Source organism: Somniosus microcephalus, chromosome 9, assembly GCF_052327205.1.
Source record: "Somniosus microcephalus isolate GS21.2 chromosome 9, FLI_Smic_1.0, whole genome shotgun sequence".
NCBI classification, from domain to species: Eukaryota; Metazoa; Chordata; class Chondrichthyes; order Squaliformes; family Somniosidae; genus Somniosus; species Somniosus microcephalus.
Genome location: NC_140995.1, coordinates 132552145 through 132575135, shown reverse-complemented (window position 1 = coordinate 132575135; position 22991 = coordinate 132552145). Strand labels below are relative to the sequence as shown.

The following is a 22991-nucleotide window of genomic DNA, read 5'->3' as shown; positions in this document are numbered from 1 at the left end:
CCTGATGCCATGAGACTTCATGGGGCCCTGAGTCAATGTTGAGGACTCCCAGGGCCACTCGCTCCCGACTGTATACCACTGTGTCGCCACCTCTGGTGGCTCTGCCCTGCCGGTGGGACTGGACATACCTAGGGATGGTGATGGAGGAGTTTGGGACATTAGCTGAAAGGTATGATTCTGTGAGTATGACTATGTCAGGCTGTTGTTTGACTAGTCTGTGGGACAGCTCTCCAAATTTTGGCACAAGTCTGGATGTTAGTGTGGAGTACTTTGCAGGGTCGACTGGGCTGGGTGCGCCTTTGTCGTGTCCAGTTCCTAGGTCGAATCCAGGTAGTCAGTCTGGTTCTTGTACTTCTTTGTAGCGGTTTGGTATAATTGAGTGGCTTGCTAGGCCATTTCAGAGCGCAGTTGAGAGTCAACCACATTGCTGTGGGTCTGGAGTCACATGTAGGTCAGACCAGGTAAGGACGGCAGATTTCCTTCCCTAAATGCCATTAGTGAACCAGATGGGTTTTTGCAACAATTGGACAAGAGGAACAGAATGACTGACTTTAAAATGGGGACTGAATTATATATGGAAGGCCTGCTGCAGTTATCCTGTACCCTCTAATTCTACTTCTCCTGAAACCCACTTGGTGTTGACTTCCTCTGTATAACATCAGGAGATAGTGACTAATGCATGAAATGTAATGCAGCCATCAATCTGGGTATATTACTGATGATTTTGAGCTGCTAGGGGTTTTTCAAAACTTGAAACTTTATTTAAAAATAAGTAAAACATCTGGTATAAGCAACGGTTAGCAGCAATAAAAGCAGTTAGTGTTTACTCAAATTAGTTAATTTGACATAAGTCTAACAGTAACACACAGGATATTATTAGATATACACAGGATGTTCTTTACTACAAGAGTGGTGAGAATGTGGAACTCGCTACCACATGCAGTGGTTGAGCCGAATAGCATAGATACATTTTAAGGGGAAGCTAGATAAGTAGCTGGTTAACAGAATTGAGGCTCATGGAATAGGTGGGTCAGTGGCAGCTTGGATAAGGAATTGGCTTAAAGACAGAAAACAGCGAGTTGTGGTAAATGGCTGTTTTTCAGAGTGGAGGATGGTAGACAGTGGTGTTCCCCAAGGGTCAGTGCTGGGGCCACTGCTTTTTTTGATGTATATACATGATCTGGATATTGGAATACAGAGTAGAATTTCTAAATTTGCCGATGACACCAAACTTGGGGGTGTGGCAAACAGTGAGGATGATACCAATCGACTGCAACAGGACATAGAAAGACTAGCAGAATGGGCAGACAAGTGGCAGATGGAATTTAATACAGAGAAGTGTGAGGTGATGCATTTTGGCAGAAGGAACAGGGAGAGGCAATATACACTTAATGGCACAGTTTTAAAGAGTGCAGGGACAGAGGAACCTGGGAGTTAATGTGCATAGGTCCCTGAAGGTGGCGGGACATATTGAGAGAGTGGTTAGCAAAGCATATGGGATCTTGGGCTTCATAAATAGAGGTATTGAGTACAAAAGTAGAGAAGTTATGCTGAACCTTTTATAAAGCGCTGGTTAAGCCACAACTGGAGTATTGCGTCCAGTTTTGGTCACCGCACTTTAGGAAGGATGTGAAGGCCCTTGAGAGGGTGCAGAGGAGATTTACCAGAATGGGTCCCGGGATGGGGGATCTTAGCTACAAGGACAGGTTAGAGAAGCTGGATTTGTTTTCATTAGAGCAAAGGAGGTTGAGGAGTAATTTGATAGAGGTGTACAAGATTATGACGGGTTTGAATAGGCTAGACAGGGAAAGGATGTTCCCACAAGGACCAGGGGACACAGATTTAAGGCTTTGGGCAAGAGGTGAGGAGATGTGAGAAACTTTTTTACGCAGTGAGTGGTGAGGACCTGGAACTCGCTGCTGATGGAAGTGGAGACGGTCAATGTTTTCAAGGGGAGACTGGATAGGCACTTGAGGGAAATAAACTTGCTGGCTACGGGGATAGAGCGGGGGAATGGGACTGCCTGGATTGCTCTACAGAGAACCGGCAAGGACTCGATGGGCCGAATGGCCTCCTTCTGTGCTCTATGACTCGAAGTACATGAGGGAGAAAGGAATGGAAGGAAATGTTGCTAGGGTGAGTTGAAGTAAGATGGGAGGAGGCTCGTGTGGAGCATAAACCAGCATGGACCTGTTGGATCAAATTGCCTGTTTCTGTGCTGTAAAATTCTGTGTAACAAACCAGATGATCTAGTTTTAGAATTGCCACCAATCATTAAATATTTAAGATTTTCTCTGGGCAATGAAATCCACCGATGCAGGATCCAGTACAAATGAAACATGTGGAATTGGCTATAATCTTTAATTACATATTTTTTTTAAAGATCAAACTCTACATTTTAAGTTAATGTGCAGTTTACACTGCACCTTCATTTGCTGGAGCTATTCTGAATCCAGTATCAAAGATTACAGAAATGGTGGCTGCTGCATAATGCAAATTAGCTGCCAAATTTTCATTTTTTAATCACTTGACGTAGATATTAAAAATCCTATCTTCAATTTCAAATGGAATTAACCTGTTATGCACTTGTTACAGAGCCTGTTATTTCTCTAAATATTAAATTAATGAAAGTTCTCTTTAACAGAGTTGAGTATTTATTTTAATAATGTACAGTATATACTCTTGGTGGCAACACGGTATCTGGATTTTAATGAAAAATGATATGTTAAGGTGCACAGGTTTCAACAAAACTGCAGTTTCCCCCCTCAGGCTCTAATAATAAACAATGTAAATTTTTTTTAAATCAGTAATTCAAGGAATTGGAGTAATTGGTTTCTGGTAATGGTTTCAGTCTACTGTATTATGTCATTTAACCTAATAGAATACACATTAGATGAGCTGCAGGTGAGTTGGCAGTCTTGTAACTTTACTCTCTACTACCCCCGAGGACCACTCCGTTATTTGCTTTCAAAATGAAATGCTGTTTCAGCTACAAGTGCCACCGCGTTTTTAATTTTATAGTTTAAATCTTTTGAGAGCTGCAGTATCATTCTTGCACTAAAATGAAGAAACTACTTTTTGTTTATTTAAGGTACTTGTGATTGATGGAATGCTCTTGATTCCAAAGAAGTCTGAAGTGTAGAATATTATGTTCAGCACTGGTTGTTTTACAGAACCTAATTTTTCACATACAACACTGCAGAAAAAATGAAAAATAGGTTCTGTTTAAACTGTATTTGGTACTTAAAGGTTAATGTACATATTTTCTGATAAACTTGTTCCACGTAGAAGTGTTGCTTTTTCTTTTGATCTAATTAACACAATAGTGCAGTGATTATTTGGAACTCTGAGATAATGATTTTCCCTTCACACGTCCTTGATTTATAGACTGAACATTGCCACTATTATTTCAAGCATAATTATAGTTTCAAAGTAGGGTTGTCAAGCGAGTAAAAAAGAAAAATAATCATGATTAAGCTTGTCATTAAAAGTTTTAATCTCAGATAATCTGGGTTTTAATCGCATTTAATTGGTACAATTACTGCATCCATCTCTTCCATTTTGTTTTATTACTGATCCAGTTATCCAAAAAACAACCCAGCATAAAACCCTGTTTTCCTATTTCTGGTTTCTTACAAATCTTCTGTACTGCTAACATGACTAACTGTATTGTACCTGTATACTGGGTGCCCCATATATGCTCACAAGTTAGAGCCACCTGGTCACGTGGCTGCGATTGCACAGAAGATCAGCATATGGACAGAATATCTTTGATCTGCAACGTTCCAGGGGACCTCAGAATAGCATAGAAAGTTAAAATCCTGCGCTGATTATTGTCAGTAAACACTGACCCCAGGTGAAAAATGCGAACTGTCAACAAGTAATACTGATGGTTGGTACGTACCAATTGATGCACCTCTTGAAAGCACAGTGAAACCTGGGAATTCACCACTTCTGCTAACAGGCATTTAATCCACATCCTACCATTCGCTAGTGAAGAATATCAGTTCACAGCAGCATAATGAGTTAGAAGTTTGTTTTTTTGCTAATGAGTTAGAAATTAATTTCACTGAGGCCTTGAAGCTACCCTATGCAAATATTAGTGTGCTATTGCTTAATACAACATCATGATCTGATGACACAATGCAACAATCAAGAAATGAAAATATCCACTTTGAAACTGAGGGGAGCTAGGTGTGAAGGATGCAGTCGCTGTTCTGCATCATGTTCTAAAATATGTCTCTATAAAATTTATGCAGTGCTGGAATTCCCAACAGGTGCTCTCATCATGCAAGGTTTCCTGCCAGGAACAAAAACATTGAATATCCCTCCCAGCTTAATTGCACAGAAATTCTCTCCAGTCTGTATAACATTTGATGGTATATGATGGCTTGTTGATGCATTTCACAAGGTGGGAGTGGCATACCGAATATAAGTAATTCCCCAGATAGTGAAGTCAGTTGCTTTTTTTCACCTATTATACACCCAGGCTATTGAAATAATGAATATTGATTACTGGGCTGTTGAGACTTGCCTATTGTGAAAGGTCTGCTTTTGACCTGAGCTGTTAAAAACTGTCTGGATTAGACATATCTACTGCAGTCTTTTGCCATATCTTCAGTTCACTTATTTCAATTTTACCTTTGGGGGTGGGGGGGGTGGTGGTGGAATGCATGCTTCACATAGAATCATCAAGAGAGTCACTTTAAGGACTCTTAAAATTTTTTAATGCTTTTGTTATTTTGGTCTCAGAAAATGGTTTGAAGTACCTGTGAAAGTTGAGTATTGTATTGTTTTTTATCTGCCAGTTTACTTTGCTTCTATATAAATTTGCATAACACATCAGAAACAATCGATCGTTTAGCCTGAAATGCACAGTATGTTTGAATAGTGTTTTTCTATCGGTTCGGTGGGTATTCAGTACATCTTTCCAATGTACAACTTGAGCAAAATAGAATTGTTAATCCTACATCATAGCTTGCATGAGATGTATAAATTACAGTTGATTATCTTTTGGAGCTGTCTTGTTGCTGTGAACATGAATAAAGAGTGTTGGGAGAAGCCCAAATTGTGATATCTGGCGTTGGAGGGGTATTTTACATATTAAATAGGATTAGAGCCTAAAAGTCTCATTTTGCTTGTATTTTTTAAATAATTCATTATTTTGACATTATTTCTCTAGTGTTTACAATCCATTCACATCTATACAAGTACAATAGAGTCATAGAGTTTTACAGCACAGAAAGAGGCCCTTCGGCCCATCGTGTCTGCGCCGCCCATCCATCCCTGTCCAGTGTAATCCCATTTTCCAGCATTTGGTCCATAGCCTTGTATGCAATGGCATTTCAAGTGCTCATCCAAATGCTTCTTGAATGTTGTGAGGGTTCCTGCCTCTACCACCCTTTCAGGCATTGAGTTCCACATTCCAACCACCCTCTGGGTGAAAAAGTTCCTCCTCAAATCCCCTCTAAATCTCCTGCCCCTTACCCTGAATCTATGCCCCCTTATTATTGACCCCCCTACTAAGGGGAAAAGTTCCTCTTTGTCTACCCTATCTATGCCCCTCATCATTTTGTACACCTCAATCAGGTCCCCCCTCAGCCTTCTTTGCTCCAAGGAAAACAACCCCAGCCTGTTTAGTCTTTCTTCATAGCTGAGGCGCTCCATCCCAGGTAACATCCTGGTGAATCTTCTCTGCACCCTCTCCAAGGCAATCACATCCTTCCTATAGTGAGGCGACCAGAACTGCACACAGTACTCCAGCTGTGGCCTCACCAGCGTTTTGTACAGCTCCATCATAACCTCCCTGCTCTTATATTCTATGCCTCGGCTAATGAAGGCAAGTATCCCATATGCCTTTTTAACCACCTTATCTACCTGTTCCGCTGCCTTCAGGGATCTATGTACATGTACACCAAGGTCCCTCTGACCCTCTGTACTTCCTAGGGTCCTAACACTCATTGTGTATTCCCTTGCCTTATTTGTCCGTCCAAAATGCATCACCTCGCACTTTTCAGGGTTAAATTCCATTTGCCACTTTTCCGCCCATCTGACCAACCCGTTTATATCGTCCTGTAGCCTGAGGCTTTCCTCCTCGCAATTTACCACCCCACCAATTTTCGTGTCATCTGCGAACTTACTGATCATACCTTTCACATTCTCATCCAAATCATTTATGTAGATCACAAACAACAAGGGACCCAGCACCGATCCCTGAGGTACCCCACTGGACACAGGCTTCCAGTCACAAAAGCAACCTTCGACCATCACCCTCTGCCTCCTGCCACTCAGCCAGTTTAGGATCCAACGCGCCAAGGCACCCTGGATCCCATGGGCTCTTACCTTCTTGACCAGTCTCCTATGCGGGACTTTGTCAAAAGCTTTACTGAAGTCCATGTAAACCACATCCACAGCATTTCCCTCATCCACCCCCCCTAGTCACCCCCTTGAAAAATTCAATCAGATTTGTCAGACATGATTTACCCTTGACAAAGCCATGCTGACTATCCCCGATTAATCCTTGCCTCTCCAAGTGTAGACTAATTTTGTCCCTCAGAATTTTTTCCAATAATTTCCCTACCACAGATGTTAGGCTCACTGGCCTGTAATTCCCTGGTTTATCCCTGCTACCCTTCTTGTATAATGGTACTACATTAGCTGTTCTCCAGTCCTCTGGTACATCCCCTGTGGCCAGAGAGGTTCTGAAAATTTGTGTCAGAGCCCCTGCAATCTCCTCCTTTGCCTCCCACAGCAGCCTGGGATACATCTCGTCCGGGCCTGGGGATTTATCCACTTTTTGGCCTGCTAAAACCGCTAGCACCTCCTCCCTCTCGATGCTAATATGTTCAAGTATGTCACAGTCCCCTTGCCCGATTTCTATGTCTGCATCGTCTTTCTCCATAGTGATACTCATTTTGATCTCAGAAAATTCCTGGCATTTTTTCTAATCGGCCCTTTTTTCGAAAACCTACTGCACGTGTCCTATCTAAAGAACTCTTCTGCTCCATTCACACTATTGCCCCTCCGTCAGGAAAGTGAGTTGGTTCAGTCTGTGGACATTGTCCTAGAATGCTTCCAGTCAGGAGTATATTTGAATAATGTTGAAAACACTCCCTTACACAGCCCATGTGAGTTAGAAACCCCAAGGGGACTCCACTGGAAAATATTCACAATTTCAACTTGAATCTTAAGGGGCCAAAAATCCTCGGTCCACCAGCAGATCCAGAGCACCAGTTAGATGCAGGAGGCCTGACAGAGATTGGAGTTCCAGCTAGACCCAGAAACAGGTCTTCATTCAGAATCCAGCTGGCAACCAGTTCCTGATGGGAACTAGCAGGGAGGATTTCCATCTGCCCCCAACATAGCCCATGACATCTGAGCTGGTGAGGCAAGGATATGGATTTCCCACACTCTACTGCCCAGCAATCTGAATTCTGGGATGAATCTGTTAACGGTGCCCTGGTAATCATCTGGGTATAAGTGTAACATTTATTAATTTCTTGATTTTTTTATGATTATTCGAAATGTATTGATCAATACTTTTAGTTTGAACGCAAGATGTCTGCTTGATGATTTGATGATCTTCTGTCATATTGTCAGAAGTGATGATTACAGTGTTCAGCTCCAATCACAACTCTTCTGATAATGAAGCAGCCCATGCCAACCTACAGCAGGACCTGTTAAGTGGCAGTTAACATTTGGATAGCTGCTGACCTCGGTACTGAGTGATTCTGCAGCCCAAGTATGACCATGTAACTCAAATCCTGATCTGATTCAGAAGACAAACTGACTGGAAGCAGGGGCTGTAACAATATTCTTATATTCCCACAGCCATTCTCGAAACCAGATGTTTTAGTGATATTGGTGCTGATATTGACCTCTGCACACTCCCTGAAGAAGAAAAAGAAGAACTTGGTGTGGAATTGGCTAAGGTAAGCTGTGATACATATATATTTATCTTTATTACATTAAATATTTGCTTTGAGTAAACTATTCATATAAATCAACCTTTGGTGTATTCCAACAAAACTGCAAGTAACACTTATAAAGTAATCACTTAGTTATGGAGAGTAACCCACCATGAAACAAAGTGAAGAAAATATCCAAAAGCTTTTGTATGACCACACCTTTTCTTCCTGCTTTCTCCAGCTTCACAGGAATCTTTGATTGTTAGGCTACATTGTGAAAAACAACAGAATACTAAAAGTAATCACCTTACATTCAATTGAAAATCATTCACTTGAATAGCTAAAGTATGTATCATGCCAACCCAAGCTCCTTGACACTTTTGACTTATTGTGGCCTCCTGCAACATTTGCCCATAATTTTCTGTCGGGGACATGGAATGATTCTCGCCAGAGATTAGAGGGCATGCCCAAAGAGGTCATTCTGCAGCAGGATCAGCACATTTCATAGTGGCCAAGTCTTTAGACCTTGATCACTCGAGTTATCCCGGTGTCCTGGCCAATATTTATCCCTCAACCAACATAACAAAAACAGACTGGTTATTATCACATTGCTGTTTGTGCTAAATTATTAGCATATACTGGCACTTTTGTGTGTTTCCAATTTCTTCTACCTCACAAATTTATAATCTCAACCAAGCTGCAATGAAGAGGCATTGAGCAGAGGCCCATACCTCCTGTGAAAAATGTTGTGAGCATGACCTAACTTATGAAAATTTGTTGCTAATTAGATGAGGAGGGAAACTAGGAGGACAGTTGTTACTGGATCTCGGTTGCATGTGTGCTGACAGTGGCCGGCTGATGAGAAGCATGGAAGCGGGTTGCCTTCCCAGCCCCAGGAATTGCATAGCCTGGCAAGACTTCCAGGAGAAAAAAGTGATTTTTGAAACAATATTTTTTTATAAAGTAAAAATTGCAAATTAAACTTTCTCTAGGGTCTGCAATTATGTTTGTGCAGTTAGAATTTATGGATTTGCAATCTGAGTGCACTCAGTACTGTTATAATTTTATGTAGTGGTTTACCTGGGAATAAAATGCAACAAAATGTCCATTGGGCTAGAGGACAGCTACTATTTTTGATTGTAATATAAACTACTGAGATGTCTATTTAGAATGTGTACATCAAGAATTAAATGCTTTTTTAATGTCAGCTGGAAGATGAAATCGCTACATTGCGACAAGTTCTGATTGCCAAGGAGAAGCATCTAGTTGAAATAAAGCAGAAGATGGGCATCACCCCTCTGAATGAAATAAAACACAACTTAAGCAAAAGCTGGCACGATATGCAGACTTCTGTGATGTAAGTTTTTGAGTGAAGGAGTTTGCTGCAACTTGATTGAACCTAGTGTACTTTTTTTCTGCTGCTGTATGCAGAAGTGCTTTGCTGTGATTCATCCAAATGTTTATTTGCTTAATACAAAATTTACTGTTGGATGTTGGTTAATTTTTAACTGGTCCAATAGAAGTACCTCTTAAAAATGAAAATAGACAGTTCCCCATTGTCATTAATGGGGTAAAAGCACTGCATTTGGTTTTGAGCGATACAGACTAAAAGTTGGCGACTGCACATGGAGACATCGGGTGAGGATAGAATTGGGCTGAGCCGCAGTTGACTTTTTTGCAGACGCTCATTACCTATTCTCAACCTTGGGCAAAGTACCAGTGAGGGGTTGGCCAGCACCCACTGAGCTTTATACCAGAATCAGAGTTGGGAAACCTATATATTAAATAGTTTATTTAAAAGGCAATAGCTTGTTGAGCGGTATAGCCGCGTTTGGGGCGCTAGGCCTGGCGATGCGCAAAGTTTAGCACCAGGCGCAATTTAGCGCGATGTTGGGTTGCAGCGCCCCTAAAGGTGATTGCGCGCTAAATCAGGCGCTGCACGCTACTCTTAAGGCGCTAACCCGGCAGCGCAACCCAATTTCGCGGCGGCGGGGCGCAGCGAAGGTGCTGTCAATAATCACTTTCCCTGAGACACACTGGCGCCAGCCAGCTCTTAAAGGGGCAGGTCAATTGGCATCACCAGACACACTCACTGCCTTGTAGGCCTTCAAAGCGGTGGGAGCCTACCTGTGGCGCACCAGCCTAGCAAGACATGGAAAGGGTGAGGCAGAGGACGGAACGCCTCACTGATGGGGCATTGGATGCTTTGGTTGGCGCAGTGGAATCAAGGCCAAGGAAGATGGTCGGAATGTGATTTATGTTTTGGACAGTCTCCCGGGTGTGAGAGGCAGTTATGTGCCAGTGTATTAGTTTTGCTTTCTGTTGCCATAGCTTTCTCATGTTTAAGGGAACCACATTTTGTGTAATGAAACACTTTCTTCATTTACAATGGCCATGCCTTCTATTTACATGCATTTTGCCCTTCACAGGCTTGGGGGTATCAGACCGGTTCCATTCCTGTTCTTGGAATGGTAGCAAGCATTCCGTGAGAGGGGCCTAGAAGCTACTTCTGATCAGCCTCTGACGCGCAGCCTGAGAAGAGCCGCTCGCGTAGAAGTTCAGGCCAGCAGGCATCTTCTCAGCCACCGACAGAGATGTCCTGCACCTTATCTGAGGCTGCAGATCTGGCTGAAGCAGCTGGCACAGCTCAGTCACCACCTCCTTTTTTAAATCGCAGCCTTCTGACACACTGCTCCTCCGGCATGTTCATGTCGGAAAACTGCTGTCGGAAAACCCTGTCAGCGTAAGGTCTGCTGTGGCGACGTCTGTTGGCCCTCCTCCGTCTGGCCATGTCCACCCCCCTCTCCCAGCGTCTCAGTGCCGTTTCCAGATGATTCAGCAGCAGGACGTTCCCCTCCAATGCAGCCCCCATAATAAGTGCCCACAGGAAGGTTCCCCGTTGTCAAGGCTCACCAACAGCAAGGTGATGGTCAGAAGGCTGAAGATCGTCTGCCTGCGCTGGCTCAGTGGTGAAATGGCTCTCAGTGTGCAGCTCAGCAACTCTTTGTAGCTCTCGAGGAAGTTGTGCTCCAAAAATGGCTGCCGCTTTTAAACCACACCAGTCCCCTTTAAATAACGCTCCTCCAGCCCGAGAGCGACTTGGTAAGGCCCAGGTAAGCTGTCACTATTAGCGCCAGGCGCTACGGAGGGGAGCGCCACTGAATTTCTGGTCCGGGGTGCCCAAAAGGCGTTGCACACTCAAATGACATCATAATCAGCCTGCGCCCATGAGCGGGCACTAAGATTTAGCGCCGGCTCTAAATGCATGCTCAATATGGGGCTAGGCGCCTTGCGCCCGCCCGGAAATTGGCTAACGCCCCACTTCTCGGCCTCTTTAGGCGTTAATCGGTGGTGCTAACAACCGAATTTCTCCCCCGAAGTGTGAAATATGACCAGTCCATAATACATGCATTACCCAGAATTTCAATTTCAAAACTTTAAAAAATTGAATGGTCACAGTTTTAAGTTGCATGAAATTAAATGATAAGATGACAGCAATGTTTAAAACTAGAGCGTTTTGTGTTTTTGAATGTAATCACAACTTGATTAGTTACCTTGATTGCAAGTTATGTTGAGGTACTGTGATGAAATGCTAGTCTTTGGGTACAAGTTGAGAGCTCACTATACTGTTATCAAGCCACCGCTCCATAGCAATAGGTCCAGTGTGAACAGTCAATCTTCATCCTTGTTTAATACTCAAGTTTTGTTTGCATCCCAATATTAAATTACATTTTCAAGTATTATACTATTAAAAAAAATGAATAATTTGGAGAATACTTCCAAATTGATTTTAACAAATGGTGACTGGTGGTGCAGTAGGTCAGTGGACAAAGTTTGTTGTACTGTGAAGGAGTAGGACAGGGATCTACATGGATGATTTTTCTCTTCCCTTTCTCTCATCCTGGCACTGTGATCTTAACCAGGAGGAGTGGTGCAGAGGTGAGACACTTTGGTACAGGAATGAAGGCTTGACCACCTCCTAATGACCTGTCACAGAGCACCACTGACATTGCCTGGAAGCAGGCTGACTGTCCCCCCAATAAATGTGTCTGGCCTGGTAGACCCTAAATAAGGTTCTGATAGGAGCTTTTGTCTTGAAAGGGGAAATACTGTTTTGCAATTTTGTTGGAAGCCTGGTAATAGAATTGGCTGCAAACATTCCAGTGTTGAAATGTTCATCCGAAAATACTACTTCTGTTGATTTATTGAATTATTAAACATTAAGATGAAAAACAGATCAGTTTTGGATACAACGGCCAGGTAAAACTAACTAAAATGCAGCATGTGACCAGTTATTTTATTACAGTAGAATGCACTCTGCAAAATGGTTATGTAGCTTTCTTGCAACAACAAAAAGTTTAAGTAGAAGTGCACCAGGCGCAATGCCTGATGTGGACTGTTACCCATAAGATAATGGCTCAGAATTTACGGTCCTGATGAAGGCAAACTGGCAGCATTCGCCATCATTTTGCCTTTGAAACTGACCATAATTTCAGATTTTAGTGCATACGCAGCCTAACGCGATATCCTGAATTTGCAGTCTGTCATTCTCTGCTCCTCCCCAGGCTGCGCTGTGGACCACCCCCCCAACCCAGGCTGCGCTGTGGGCCGCCCCCCCCAACCCAACCCAGGCTGCGCTGTGGGCCGCCCCCCCAACCCAGGCTGCGCTGTGGACCGCCCCCCCAACCCAGGCTCCGCTGTGGACCACCCCCCCAACCCAGGCTGCGCTGTGGACCACCCCCCCCCAACCCAGGCTGCGCTGTGGACCACCCCCCCCACCCCAGGCTGCGCTGTGGACCACCCCCCCCCAACCCAGGCTGCGCTGTGGACCACCCCCCCCCCCCCACCCCAGGCTGCGCTGTGGACCACCCCCCCACCCCAGGCTGCGCTGTGGACCCCCCCCCCCCCCCCCCAGGCTGCGCTGTGGACCACCCCCCCCAACCCCAGGCTGCGCTGTGGACCACCCCCCCCCCCACCCCAGGCTGCACTTTGGACCACCCCCCCCCCCCACCCCAGGCTGGGCTGTGGACCACCCCCCCCCCCCCCCCCCACCCCAGGCTGGGCTGTGGACCACCCCCCCCCCCCCAACCCCAGGCTGGGCTGTGGACCACCCCCCCCCCCCCCCCCCCACCCCAGGCTGCGCTGTGGGCCACCCCCCCACCCCCACCCCAGGCTGCGCTGTGGGCCACCCCCCCACCCCACCCCAGGCTGCGCTGTGGGCCACCCCCCCACCCCACCCCACCCCAGGCTGCGCTGTGGGCCACCCCCCCACCCCAACACCAGAGCCGGCAGCCAGTGTAATCTGTCAAATCACAGAAACTGACATAAACTTCAGCTATTCCACGGAAATACCCCATTATAAGTTAGACGCTTTTGGATTAGGTGTAACTGGGGTTTTAAACAAAGGCTATGACTCTGATTTAATTTTGTGCAGTGTCAAATTTATTAAAGAATTTTTACATTTTTAAAGAATTTTTTTTTAAGCTTGTTCATCTTTATCAAATAGCCCCAAGCTTTGTTTTTCTCTCTCTAACATTTAAAAAAGTTAGAATCAAAGGAGTTTACTCACTTCCTGGTTCGCTGTCTGTGAGGATTCAGCATTTTGATTGGCTGCTTAGACAGCTTGTTGACGTCACAGCGGCTCTTCACTGGGAATCCCCATTAACTTGCGTTGATTTCAATTACATGCGGAAAAGCTGAACTTCTTGCCACAGTGATCGCAAGATCTTTGTGGGAAGCTTACTTCAGGGCCAGCGGCAAATACCTTTGCTTCGCCGCTGACCACAAATTACGGGCCAATGAGATTGCTGCATATCCTTAGAAGAAAATTTGCTGATCCTGTTATTGCACTGTGTAACTCTATTGTTAGATACCTGGTATCTGCTTTTGAATCATTAATGATTGTTACATATTTCGGGATATTCTCCCAGGTTCAGCGGTGCTGGTTGTTCCCATAAGCAGACCCTGTATTCCTTGTATTCAGGTGTTTGCCCATAATGCCCAATATCTAGTCATATAATAGTGTAACCTGGGGGTATTTCAATAACCCTTGTTCTATGAACTGGATAATGTGAACTTTGCATGTGCTTCTCCAATCTTCTGGAAAGCAGAGAGCGTAACATTTTAGTGAGATGAGGTCAGATTCAAATTGTTAAACTGCTTTATTTTAGTCAGTAAGTGAACATACAGAGCAACAGTTCTAGCAGTGCCCACCTTGCTTCAAATTAACCTCAGTCCCCGCCCCCCCCCGTAAATGATAAAAATGCACCATTCTGTCCCATTAGTGGGCTAAGTAGCATTTGCTTTTGGGCAACCTTATTGCTGATTCAGACCAAGGCTTGCTGTTAAGGTAGACTGCCCTGGGCCTTGCCTGCCTTTCTCTGCAGACTTGGAAGGATGAGACATTCCAATTCCTAGAATGCAATTTTTTCTGGATGTTTTGTAACCTCCATTGTCTGAGGCCATCTGGATAGATGCTTCATCTGACTTCTGACCTGTATCTTCAGCTGTCAGAGTTATACAGCACAGAAAGAGGCCCTTCGGCCCATCGTGTCCGCGCCGGCCATCAAGCCCTGTCTATTCTAATCCCATTTTCCAGCACTTGGTCTGTAGCCTTGTATGCTATGGCGTTTCAAGTGCTCATCTAAATGCTTCTCGAATGTGGTGAGGATTCCTGCCTCTACCACCCCTTCAGGCAGTGAGTTCCAGATTCCAACCACCCTCTGGGTGAAAAAGTTTTTCCTCAAAACCCCTCTAAACCTCCTGCCCCTTACCTTGAAACTATACCCCCTGGTTATTGACCCCGCTACTAAGGAGAAAAGTTCCTTTCTATCTACCCTATCTATGCCCCTCATAATTTTGTACACCTCAACCAGGTGTCCCCTCAGCCTTCTCTGCTCTAAGGAAAACAACCCCAGCCTGTCCAGTCTCTCTTCATAGCTGAAGCGCTCCAGCCCAGGTAACATCCTGGTGAATCTCCTCTGCACCCTCTCCAATGCAATCACATCCTTCCTATAGTGTGGTGACCAGAACTGCACACAGCATTCCAGCTGTGGCCTAATTAGCGTTTTGTACAGCTCCATCATAATCTCACTGCTCTTGCCTTCATTTGCCGAGGCATAGAATATAAGTATCCCATATGCCTACCTGTCCTGCTGCCTTCAGAGATCTATGTACATGCACACCAAGGTCCCTCTAATCCTCTGTCCTTCCTAGGGTCCTACCATTCATTGTGTATTCCCTTGCCTTGTTAGTCCTCCCAAATGCATCACCTCACTTTTCAGGGTTAAATTCCATTTGCCACTGTTCTGTCCATCTAACCAACTCGTCCTGTAGTCTGAGGCTTCCCTCCTTGCTATTTACCACTCCACCAATTTTCGTGTCATCTGCGAACTTACTGATCATACCTCCTACATTCATATCTAAATCATTAATGTACACTACAAACAGCAAAGGACCTAGCACCGATCCCTGCGGTACACCACGGGACACAGGCTTCCAGTCACAAAAACAACCTTCGACCATCACCCTCTGCCTCCTGCCACTAAGCCAGTTTTGGATCCAATGTGCCAAATTGCCCTGGATCCCATGGGCTCTTACCTTCTTGACCAGTCTCCCATGCGGGACTTTGTCAAAAGCCTTACTGAAGTCCATGTAGGCTACATCAACTGCACTACCCTCATCCACGCACCTAGTCACCCTCTCAAAAAATTCAATCAAATTGGTTAGGCATGATCTCCCCCTGACAAAGCCATGCTGACTATCCTTGATTAATCCTTGCCTCTCCAAGTGGAGACTAATTCTGTCCCTCAGAATTTTTTCCAATAATTTCCCTACCACTGATGTTAGGCTCACTGGTCTGTAATTCCCTGGTTTATCCCTACTACCCTTCTTGAATAATGGTACTACGCTAGCTGTCCTCCAGTCCTCTGGCACCTCCTCTGTGGCCAGAGAGGTTCTGAAAATTTGTCAGAGCCCCTGCAATCTCCTCCCTTGCTTCACACAACAGCCTGGGATACATCTCGTCTGGGCCTGGAGATTTATCCACTTCTAAGCCCGCTAAAACCGCTAGTGCCTCCTCCCTCTCAATGCTAATTTGTTCAAGTACAGGTAGACTATCCTTTATCCGCACTTCTGAAAACTGAAAACCGAAAGTTTTTTTGTGGAGCGTAAGTCATGCGCACGACATAACCCGAGTGGCACCAAACATGACCCGACGCGGCCGATGCTTTTCTGACGTGATTTGCAGGCCAGCTTAGCGTAGGAGTCAGCCGATATCCGGCTTTCCCACAACTGGTGGTGGCAGTCGAGCCCCAGACCCCCGCTAAGTCAAGGAATTCAGATACGGAGCAGGGGGAGCTGTAAACAGACTGAGCGGCAGCACAGAGAAGCAGGAAGGGGAATGAAACATGGAGCCAGGGGGAGCTGTAAACAGACTGGGAGCGGCAGCACAGAGAAGCAGGAAGGGGAATGAAACACAGAGCAGGGGGAGCTGTAAACAGACTGGGAGCGGCAGCACAGAGAAGCAGGAAGGGGAATGAGACACGGAACAGTCGCAAGAGGTAGCCTGAACTTTTAAAATTTATATTAAATACAAATACTAATTACCAAATTAATTTAATGTTCAGAGTTTCCCAGTCTGAAATAATACCTTCTGAAATCCGAAAATTTCCGAAAATCGAAACACAGCTGGTCCCAAGGTTTTCGGATAAGGGATAGTCAATCTGTATATCACAATCCCCCTGCCTGATTTCTATGCCTACATCGTCCTTCCCCCATAGTGAACAGAGATGCAAAATATTCATTTAAAACCTCACCTACATCTTCCGGCTCGACACGCAGATTGCCACTTTGGTCCCTAATGGGTCCTACTCTTTCCCTGGTTATCCTCTTGCCCTTATAATCTATATATATAAAAGGATACTTCTGTCTGTCATTCGTCTGTCTGTCTGTCTGTCTTGAATAAACTCGAAAGTTATAGAGCGTACCTACACGTGCGTTACGTCGAAAGAAAGCTGACGATTCCAGAACAGTCATAAGCGTATTTACTTTTCGGTCGGACTAAAATTGTTCGCGCGTTATGCAAAAAACCTTCAAAATTAAACTCATTATCTGCTAATAGCATTGATTGACTGACGTCAAGGTCGACCAATCCTGTGCCGTCATGATTGACCAATCCTACAGTTCAGTCGCCTGATGGTTGGCCAATCACTGCGTCTGTGGGTGGGACTAATGCTTTTCAACTCGGGCATCGGGCAGCCATTGCTTCACTACTTCCAGCTCAAAATCTGCTAATGCAGCTTCTAAAAAGTTAGTATCTCTTTTAAAAATAACATCACATTTACCAAAAATGTTTTATAAGTACTTTCACTTTCATCTTTGAAGCTATTCAAAGGTAGAAATGTTGCCCGGCAGCAGATTCACAAAGGGACAGACAGACAGGCCCCAAAGCCTGGGACTCGATTTAAACCGCCCGGCCCAAAATAGCCCTGGCAAAGCCGGGCTCCACCAGCTAGTATACTTATAAAACACTTTGGGATTTTCCTTTATTTTGCCCACCAGTGTTTTTTCATGCCCCCTCTTCACTCTCCTAATTTCTTTTTTAAGTACCCCCCTGCACTTTCTATACTCCTCTAGGGCTTCCACTGTTTTTAGTCCTTTGTATCTACCAAAAGCCTCCCTTTTTTTCCTAATCCATTCTTGTATATCCCTTGACATCCAGGGTTCCCTGGGCTTGTTGTTCCCACCCTTGACCTTTACGGGAACATGTTGGCGTTGTACTCTCTCTCCTTTCTGAAAGACTCCCACTGCTCTGATGTGGATTTTCCTACAAGTAGCTGATCCCAGTCCACTTTGGCCAGATCCTGCCTTATATTAAAATCGGCCTTCCCCCAATTTAGAACTTTTATTTCCGGTCCATCTTTTGTCCTTTTCCATGACTACCTTAAATCTCACCGAATTATGGTCGCTGTCACCAAAATGTTCTTCTACTGACACTTCTACCACTTGCCCGGCTACATTCCCTAGAATTAGGTCCAGTACCGCCCCATCTCTTGTAGGACTTTCTACATGCTGGCTCAAAAAGTTCTCCTGGATGCACTTTAAGAATTCTGCACCCTCTTAAGCCTTTCACGCTCTGACTATCCCACTTAATATTGGGGAAGTTGAAATCCCCTACTATTATTACCCTATTATTTCTACACTTCTGAGATTTGCCTACATATCTGTTCTTCTATCTCCCCCTGACTGTTTGGGGGCCTATAGTACACTTCCAGCAAAGTGCTTGCCCCCTTTTTGGTTTTTAGTTCTACCCATATGGCCTCATTAGAGGAACCTGCTAAGATATCATCCCTCCTTACTGCAGTAATTCACTCCTTGATTAATATTGCAACACCCCCTTCTCTTTTACACCCCCCTTCTATCTTGCCTGAAGATTCTATATCCCGGAATATTGAGCTGCCAGTCCTGCCCCTCCCTCAACCATGTCTCTGTGATAGCAACAATATCATACTCCCATGTGTTCGTCAACACCTTCAATTCATCTGCCTTACTCGCAAGACTCCTTGCATTAAAATAAATGCCATCCAGCCTTGCCATACTCCCTTGTGCCGTTACATATTTGCTCTGCCTTCCAGGCTGACTTGTTTTTTCCTCTATATTTGGCTGTGCATCACCCCCTACTATAGCTCCACTCCATATCCCACCCCCCTGCCAAGTTAGTTTAAACCCCTGCCCAACAGTACTAGCAAACCTCCCCGCAAGGATGTTGGTCCCATTCCGGTGCAACCCGTCCGACTTGTACAGGCCCCACCTTCCCCAGAAGCAGATCCAGGAAACTAAAGCCCTCCTTCCTGCACCAACTCTTTAGCCACGCATTCATCTGCTCCATCCTCCTATTCCTATTCCTATTGCTGCAAATTCCGGTCCAATGTCAGATACAGAAAGGAAAACGGTGCGGTCATTGCACAACTTGCTTTTCATTAGCGTACAGCAACAAAAACAACACGCAAATGAATGTTTAAGACAAAATGCTCATGGCCAGCCCCAGTCAGACAAAAATCTGATAACCGCATGAAATCGTGGGATCTGTTGGCCGAGCCTAGTCCTGTGAATCAAACCCCTTGAAAGAAAGCTTTAACTTAAAAGCACATTTTAATATCAATTATGCCAAGCCCCTCTTCAATGGTAAAATGTTGAATATCCCAAAACATGACAATGATAAAATGGAATACCAAATATCGGTTTACATTTGTTTCAATTCTGAAACTCTGAACCTTTTGGCTTATCAATCCTATTTATAAATTGAACGTAACATTTTTGTGGGTGCTCACACAATGGATGGGTAACTGTCATTCTTTTTTTTAACTAGTAAGTTAGCTGATCCAGACTTCATGTGATGCAATATTCAGTCAGACCTTGTGTTCACCCACAACACAGTATGACCGGCTTCTCCCTGTGCAGATCATTGTTGCCATGGAGAGAAATCTACATGTGACTGTGAGCGAGCTTATTGAAGTCAGTAAACTTGAGCTGTAAGTGCACTGACCCAGAGAAGGCCAGGTAGATCAAGTTTAATAACTGTCAGACTGCTGATCCATAAATAAGTTTGTGATTAGCTTACTGCTGAGCTCTGGGTGCTTGTTTGATCTCATTAAAAGGTTTACATTGGTGAGGGTTTTTTTTCCTCTACATATTTACTGCGCAGTTGTTTGTTTTTTTAAATACGTTTTTGTAAGACATAATTACCCACAAAATAGGCTTATAAATAATGAAACTCGGTGTGAACTATAACGGTGCATGACTGTAACCTAATCGTTGGACGTGGAATAAGTTTCTGACTTATGCAGAGAGTGCAGTTTCACTGCAAACATTCAGAAGGGAGCTGGACGAGTTCCTGGAGGGGTCTGGTGCTGTTGCGTACAAAAGCTAGGTTGGGATGTTGGGTGACACATTTCGTGGTCACGGTTATCACAGAATCACAGAAACCCCACAGTGCAGATAGAGGCCATTTCGGCCCATCGAGCCTGCACCGACACATATCCCACCCGATCCCCGTAACCCCACGTATTTAATCCCCCTAACACTAAGGGTCAATTTATCATAGCCAATCAACCTAACCCGCACATCTTTGGACTGTGGGAGGAAACCGGAGCACCCGGAGGAAACCCACGCAAACACGGGGAGAATGTGCAAACTCCACAGGTTATGTCCTGGAACTTGTTTTGGATAGCCTTTGGGGGACGGAGAGGAATTTCCCAGAACTCTTTTTGCCCCCTGAATTGGCCATGGCTTTTTAAAACTTTTTTTGCCTCTCTCAGGAGAGCTGCTGGTGGGTGGGGAACATTGAGGGCCATGTTAGGTGCAACATGACTGAATGGGATAGACCAGCTGGCTGCCTTCTGGCCTTTTTCATATGTTCTTATGTAACATTCAAAGCTATACCCTTCATTAAAATATAATTCTACAGAAGACTAAGCTCTCCTCTCCTTTAGTAGCTACTCTTTCATGTCTAAATTGTTTGTTTCTTTCCACAGCTACAAAAAAACACAGGAGTCCCTTAATAACACTGGACAGAAGGCATCAGCAGCTTTAAATAATGTAAGCTCTACGCTTAGCAAGAAACTAGGAGAGATGAAGTAAGTAAAAGTAATTGCAATTCTGACTCAATTCCTGAATACAGTACTTTTATGTAGCACATACACTAGACCCTTCATTCTATATTCCACAACCTTCAATATTAAGTGATTAGTGCAGAACCCATGTAAAGAAAATCTCCTTTACAATATGCTTTTTGTGTATAACTTCCAAAAATAGCTCTATAATGAAGTCTGTGGTATCTACAAATATATCGACCTCTTCATGTTTACAAATGTATTATTCCAATGATTGCATTCTTTTACTGTACTATCTGTGCTGTTTGAGATCTACAACTGATTAACTATTTTGCTGTAGCGCTTATTACTTCAGTCTTCTGCTCCCAAACAGGTGAGATTAAAATAGTTTTTATATTTTGATTTGATTTGTCTTTAAGATATCAATGTGGAAAGGCATGTTTGACACAAAATTCCACATTCTCATTCTGGTTAATGAGCTGGTGCATATACAAAGGGTTGACTACAAGAAGTGGACGTGATATATGGGGAATGTTGACCAGGATAACAATGTTTTCTAATACAAAAAGAAAATACTGCAGATGCTGGAAATCTAAAATAAAAAGAGAAAATGCTGGAGAAACTCGGCAGATCAGGCAGCATCTGTGAAGAGAGAAACCGAGTTAACGTTTCAGGTTGATGACCTTTCGTCAGAACTGCAAAAAAGCAGGAAATGGAACAGATTTTTAAGAAAGTGAAGAAGCTGGGAAAGGGGGGAGGGGATGAAAGAACAAAAGGGAAGGTCTGTGATAGGATGGAACGTGGAAGAGGTTAAGAGACATTGAGATATTCAAGGCAAAAGGAGATGGTAATGGGCCTTGAATATCCTTTTGCCTTGAATATGAGTTTCTCCAGCATTTTCACTTTTTATAACAATGTTTTCTTTTTGCCAGTTTACTCCACCAGTTTTCTTCCCTCCCTCCTCCTGAGGTACAATTGCACAGATGCCAGACGCCTTTGAGTAACTCATCCTTGTCTCCATGATTCACATGTGAGCTTTGATAGTGAAGGTGGGGGAAGGGGCAGCATCACAACTGAACCTAATTTTGGACTTCCCCTAGAACTCCCACAAGGGCAAGGATATTTCCAGCAGGGCTACTGGTTATTGATCAGGTGTAGGAATTTGCACTGATTTTCCTCTGCTTAACCTTGGGTACAGAGGCCAATAGTAGCATCACAACTGCTGCACCTGGCTGAGATCAGCCAACTCATCATAAACCGGAGATCAAACCTGGAACCTCACTAGTCTGTGTGGCTCAGTTACTCACTGGATACGTTTACAAAGCCTTCAGGGGAGTTATGTTACCTGACATAAGCTCCTTTTTCCTTCCCCGATGAATTTTTCATCTATCAGGACTGGCAAACTAGACTGTTTAAAATAGAAATAACTCGTTTAAAAATAGAGTCCCATTGCACACTTAGGTGGCAGGGTGTGCATTTAATTATTGGAATATTCCAAAAACATTAATATGTGGACCCCTTCCACATTATTGTACCTGTGGAGATTCCTGGAGTCACAAAGTGAAAACAGTTTTTGGGTGAAGCAGCTCAAATCATAATAGTTGGAGGAACGGATTTGTTTTTAGGAAGTATTGACCTTTGGCATACAGTGTACAAAGTGTAATTAGATCACCAGTGAAAGTATAACATTGCTGTGATTGGCTCTCGTGGCATTGTAAAACCCCTGGTATATGCACTTTCACTACATAGCAATAGTGACTGCACTTGAAAAAATAATTTGTGATGTGCTGTGATATTTCTCAGACATATGTTAATGCAAGTCTTTTAAAGTGTCTATTTTGAACATCCAACTATTTCATGTGCTTTTCCTTGCAGCTGTTTACTACTTTCAGCTCTTAACTTTTTTTAACATAAGACCATATAATATATCTTCAAGTACAAAACAAAACATGGAGCTAATGGTAAAAATACAAGGTTTAGAAATAACTTTTTTTTAAACTATGACAACAATTATCTTAACAATTGGTTTCATCTCATGGAGAACAGTTCCTGGCATGGTAAAAATTCCTCATTCACGCATGTCTTTTCAAGCATTATTGTGCATTCAAAAAAGATGCAGTGCAGCGATGCTCTGTATTTGAACCATGATGAATGGTTCCTTCCATCATAATAGTATCAATAAAATAGAAAAAAGAAACAGTGCAGTAAAGTAAGAGAGATTGAAGCTAGAGGTAAGGATCAGATGATAAACTTTTCCTTGTATCCTGTTCAGGAGTGCGAGAGAAATACCAGCAGAGCCTTTCCAGATATGGGAGGAATAGTCAAGTCTTAGATGGGCTTGGACTTGATGGAGAGTTGACCGTTGTTGAGTGGAAAAGTGTTTAGCATGAACTTCTTGGAGGCAGCTTTAGCAATGGAGAAGATGTGAAAGTGCCAATCAAGGTCAGAGAAGATAGTGAGGCCAAGAATGTCA

The 22991-nt window shown here is 43.9% G+C and overlaps 1 protein-coding gene across 3 annotated transcripts in view; it reads left to right on the top strand.

The window, feature by feature from the left end:
- Positions 1–22991, top strand: part of tpd52l1 (tpd52 like 1) — a 46774-nt gene that overhangs the window by 9101 nt on the left and 14682 nt on the right. For 2 of the 3 annotated variants that reach the window (XM_085997209.1, XM_085997211.1), the window contains exons 2-4: positions 7831–7931; positions 9116–9264; positions 20441–20542. In XM_085997209.1, coding sequence (XP_085853335.1) covers positions 7831–7931; positions 9116–9264; positions 20441–20542 — 352 coding nt within the window. Of the gene's footprint in view, positions 1–7830; positions 7932–9115; positions 9265–20440; positions 20543–20858; positions 20892–22991 lie in introns of all 3 variants that reach the window. The other variant, XM_085997210.1, reaches the window with a different exon arrangement.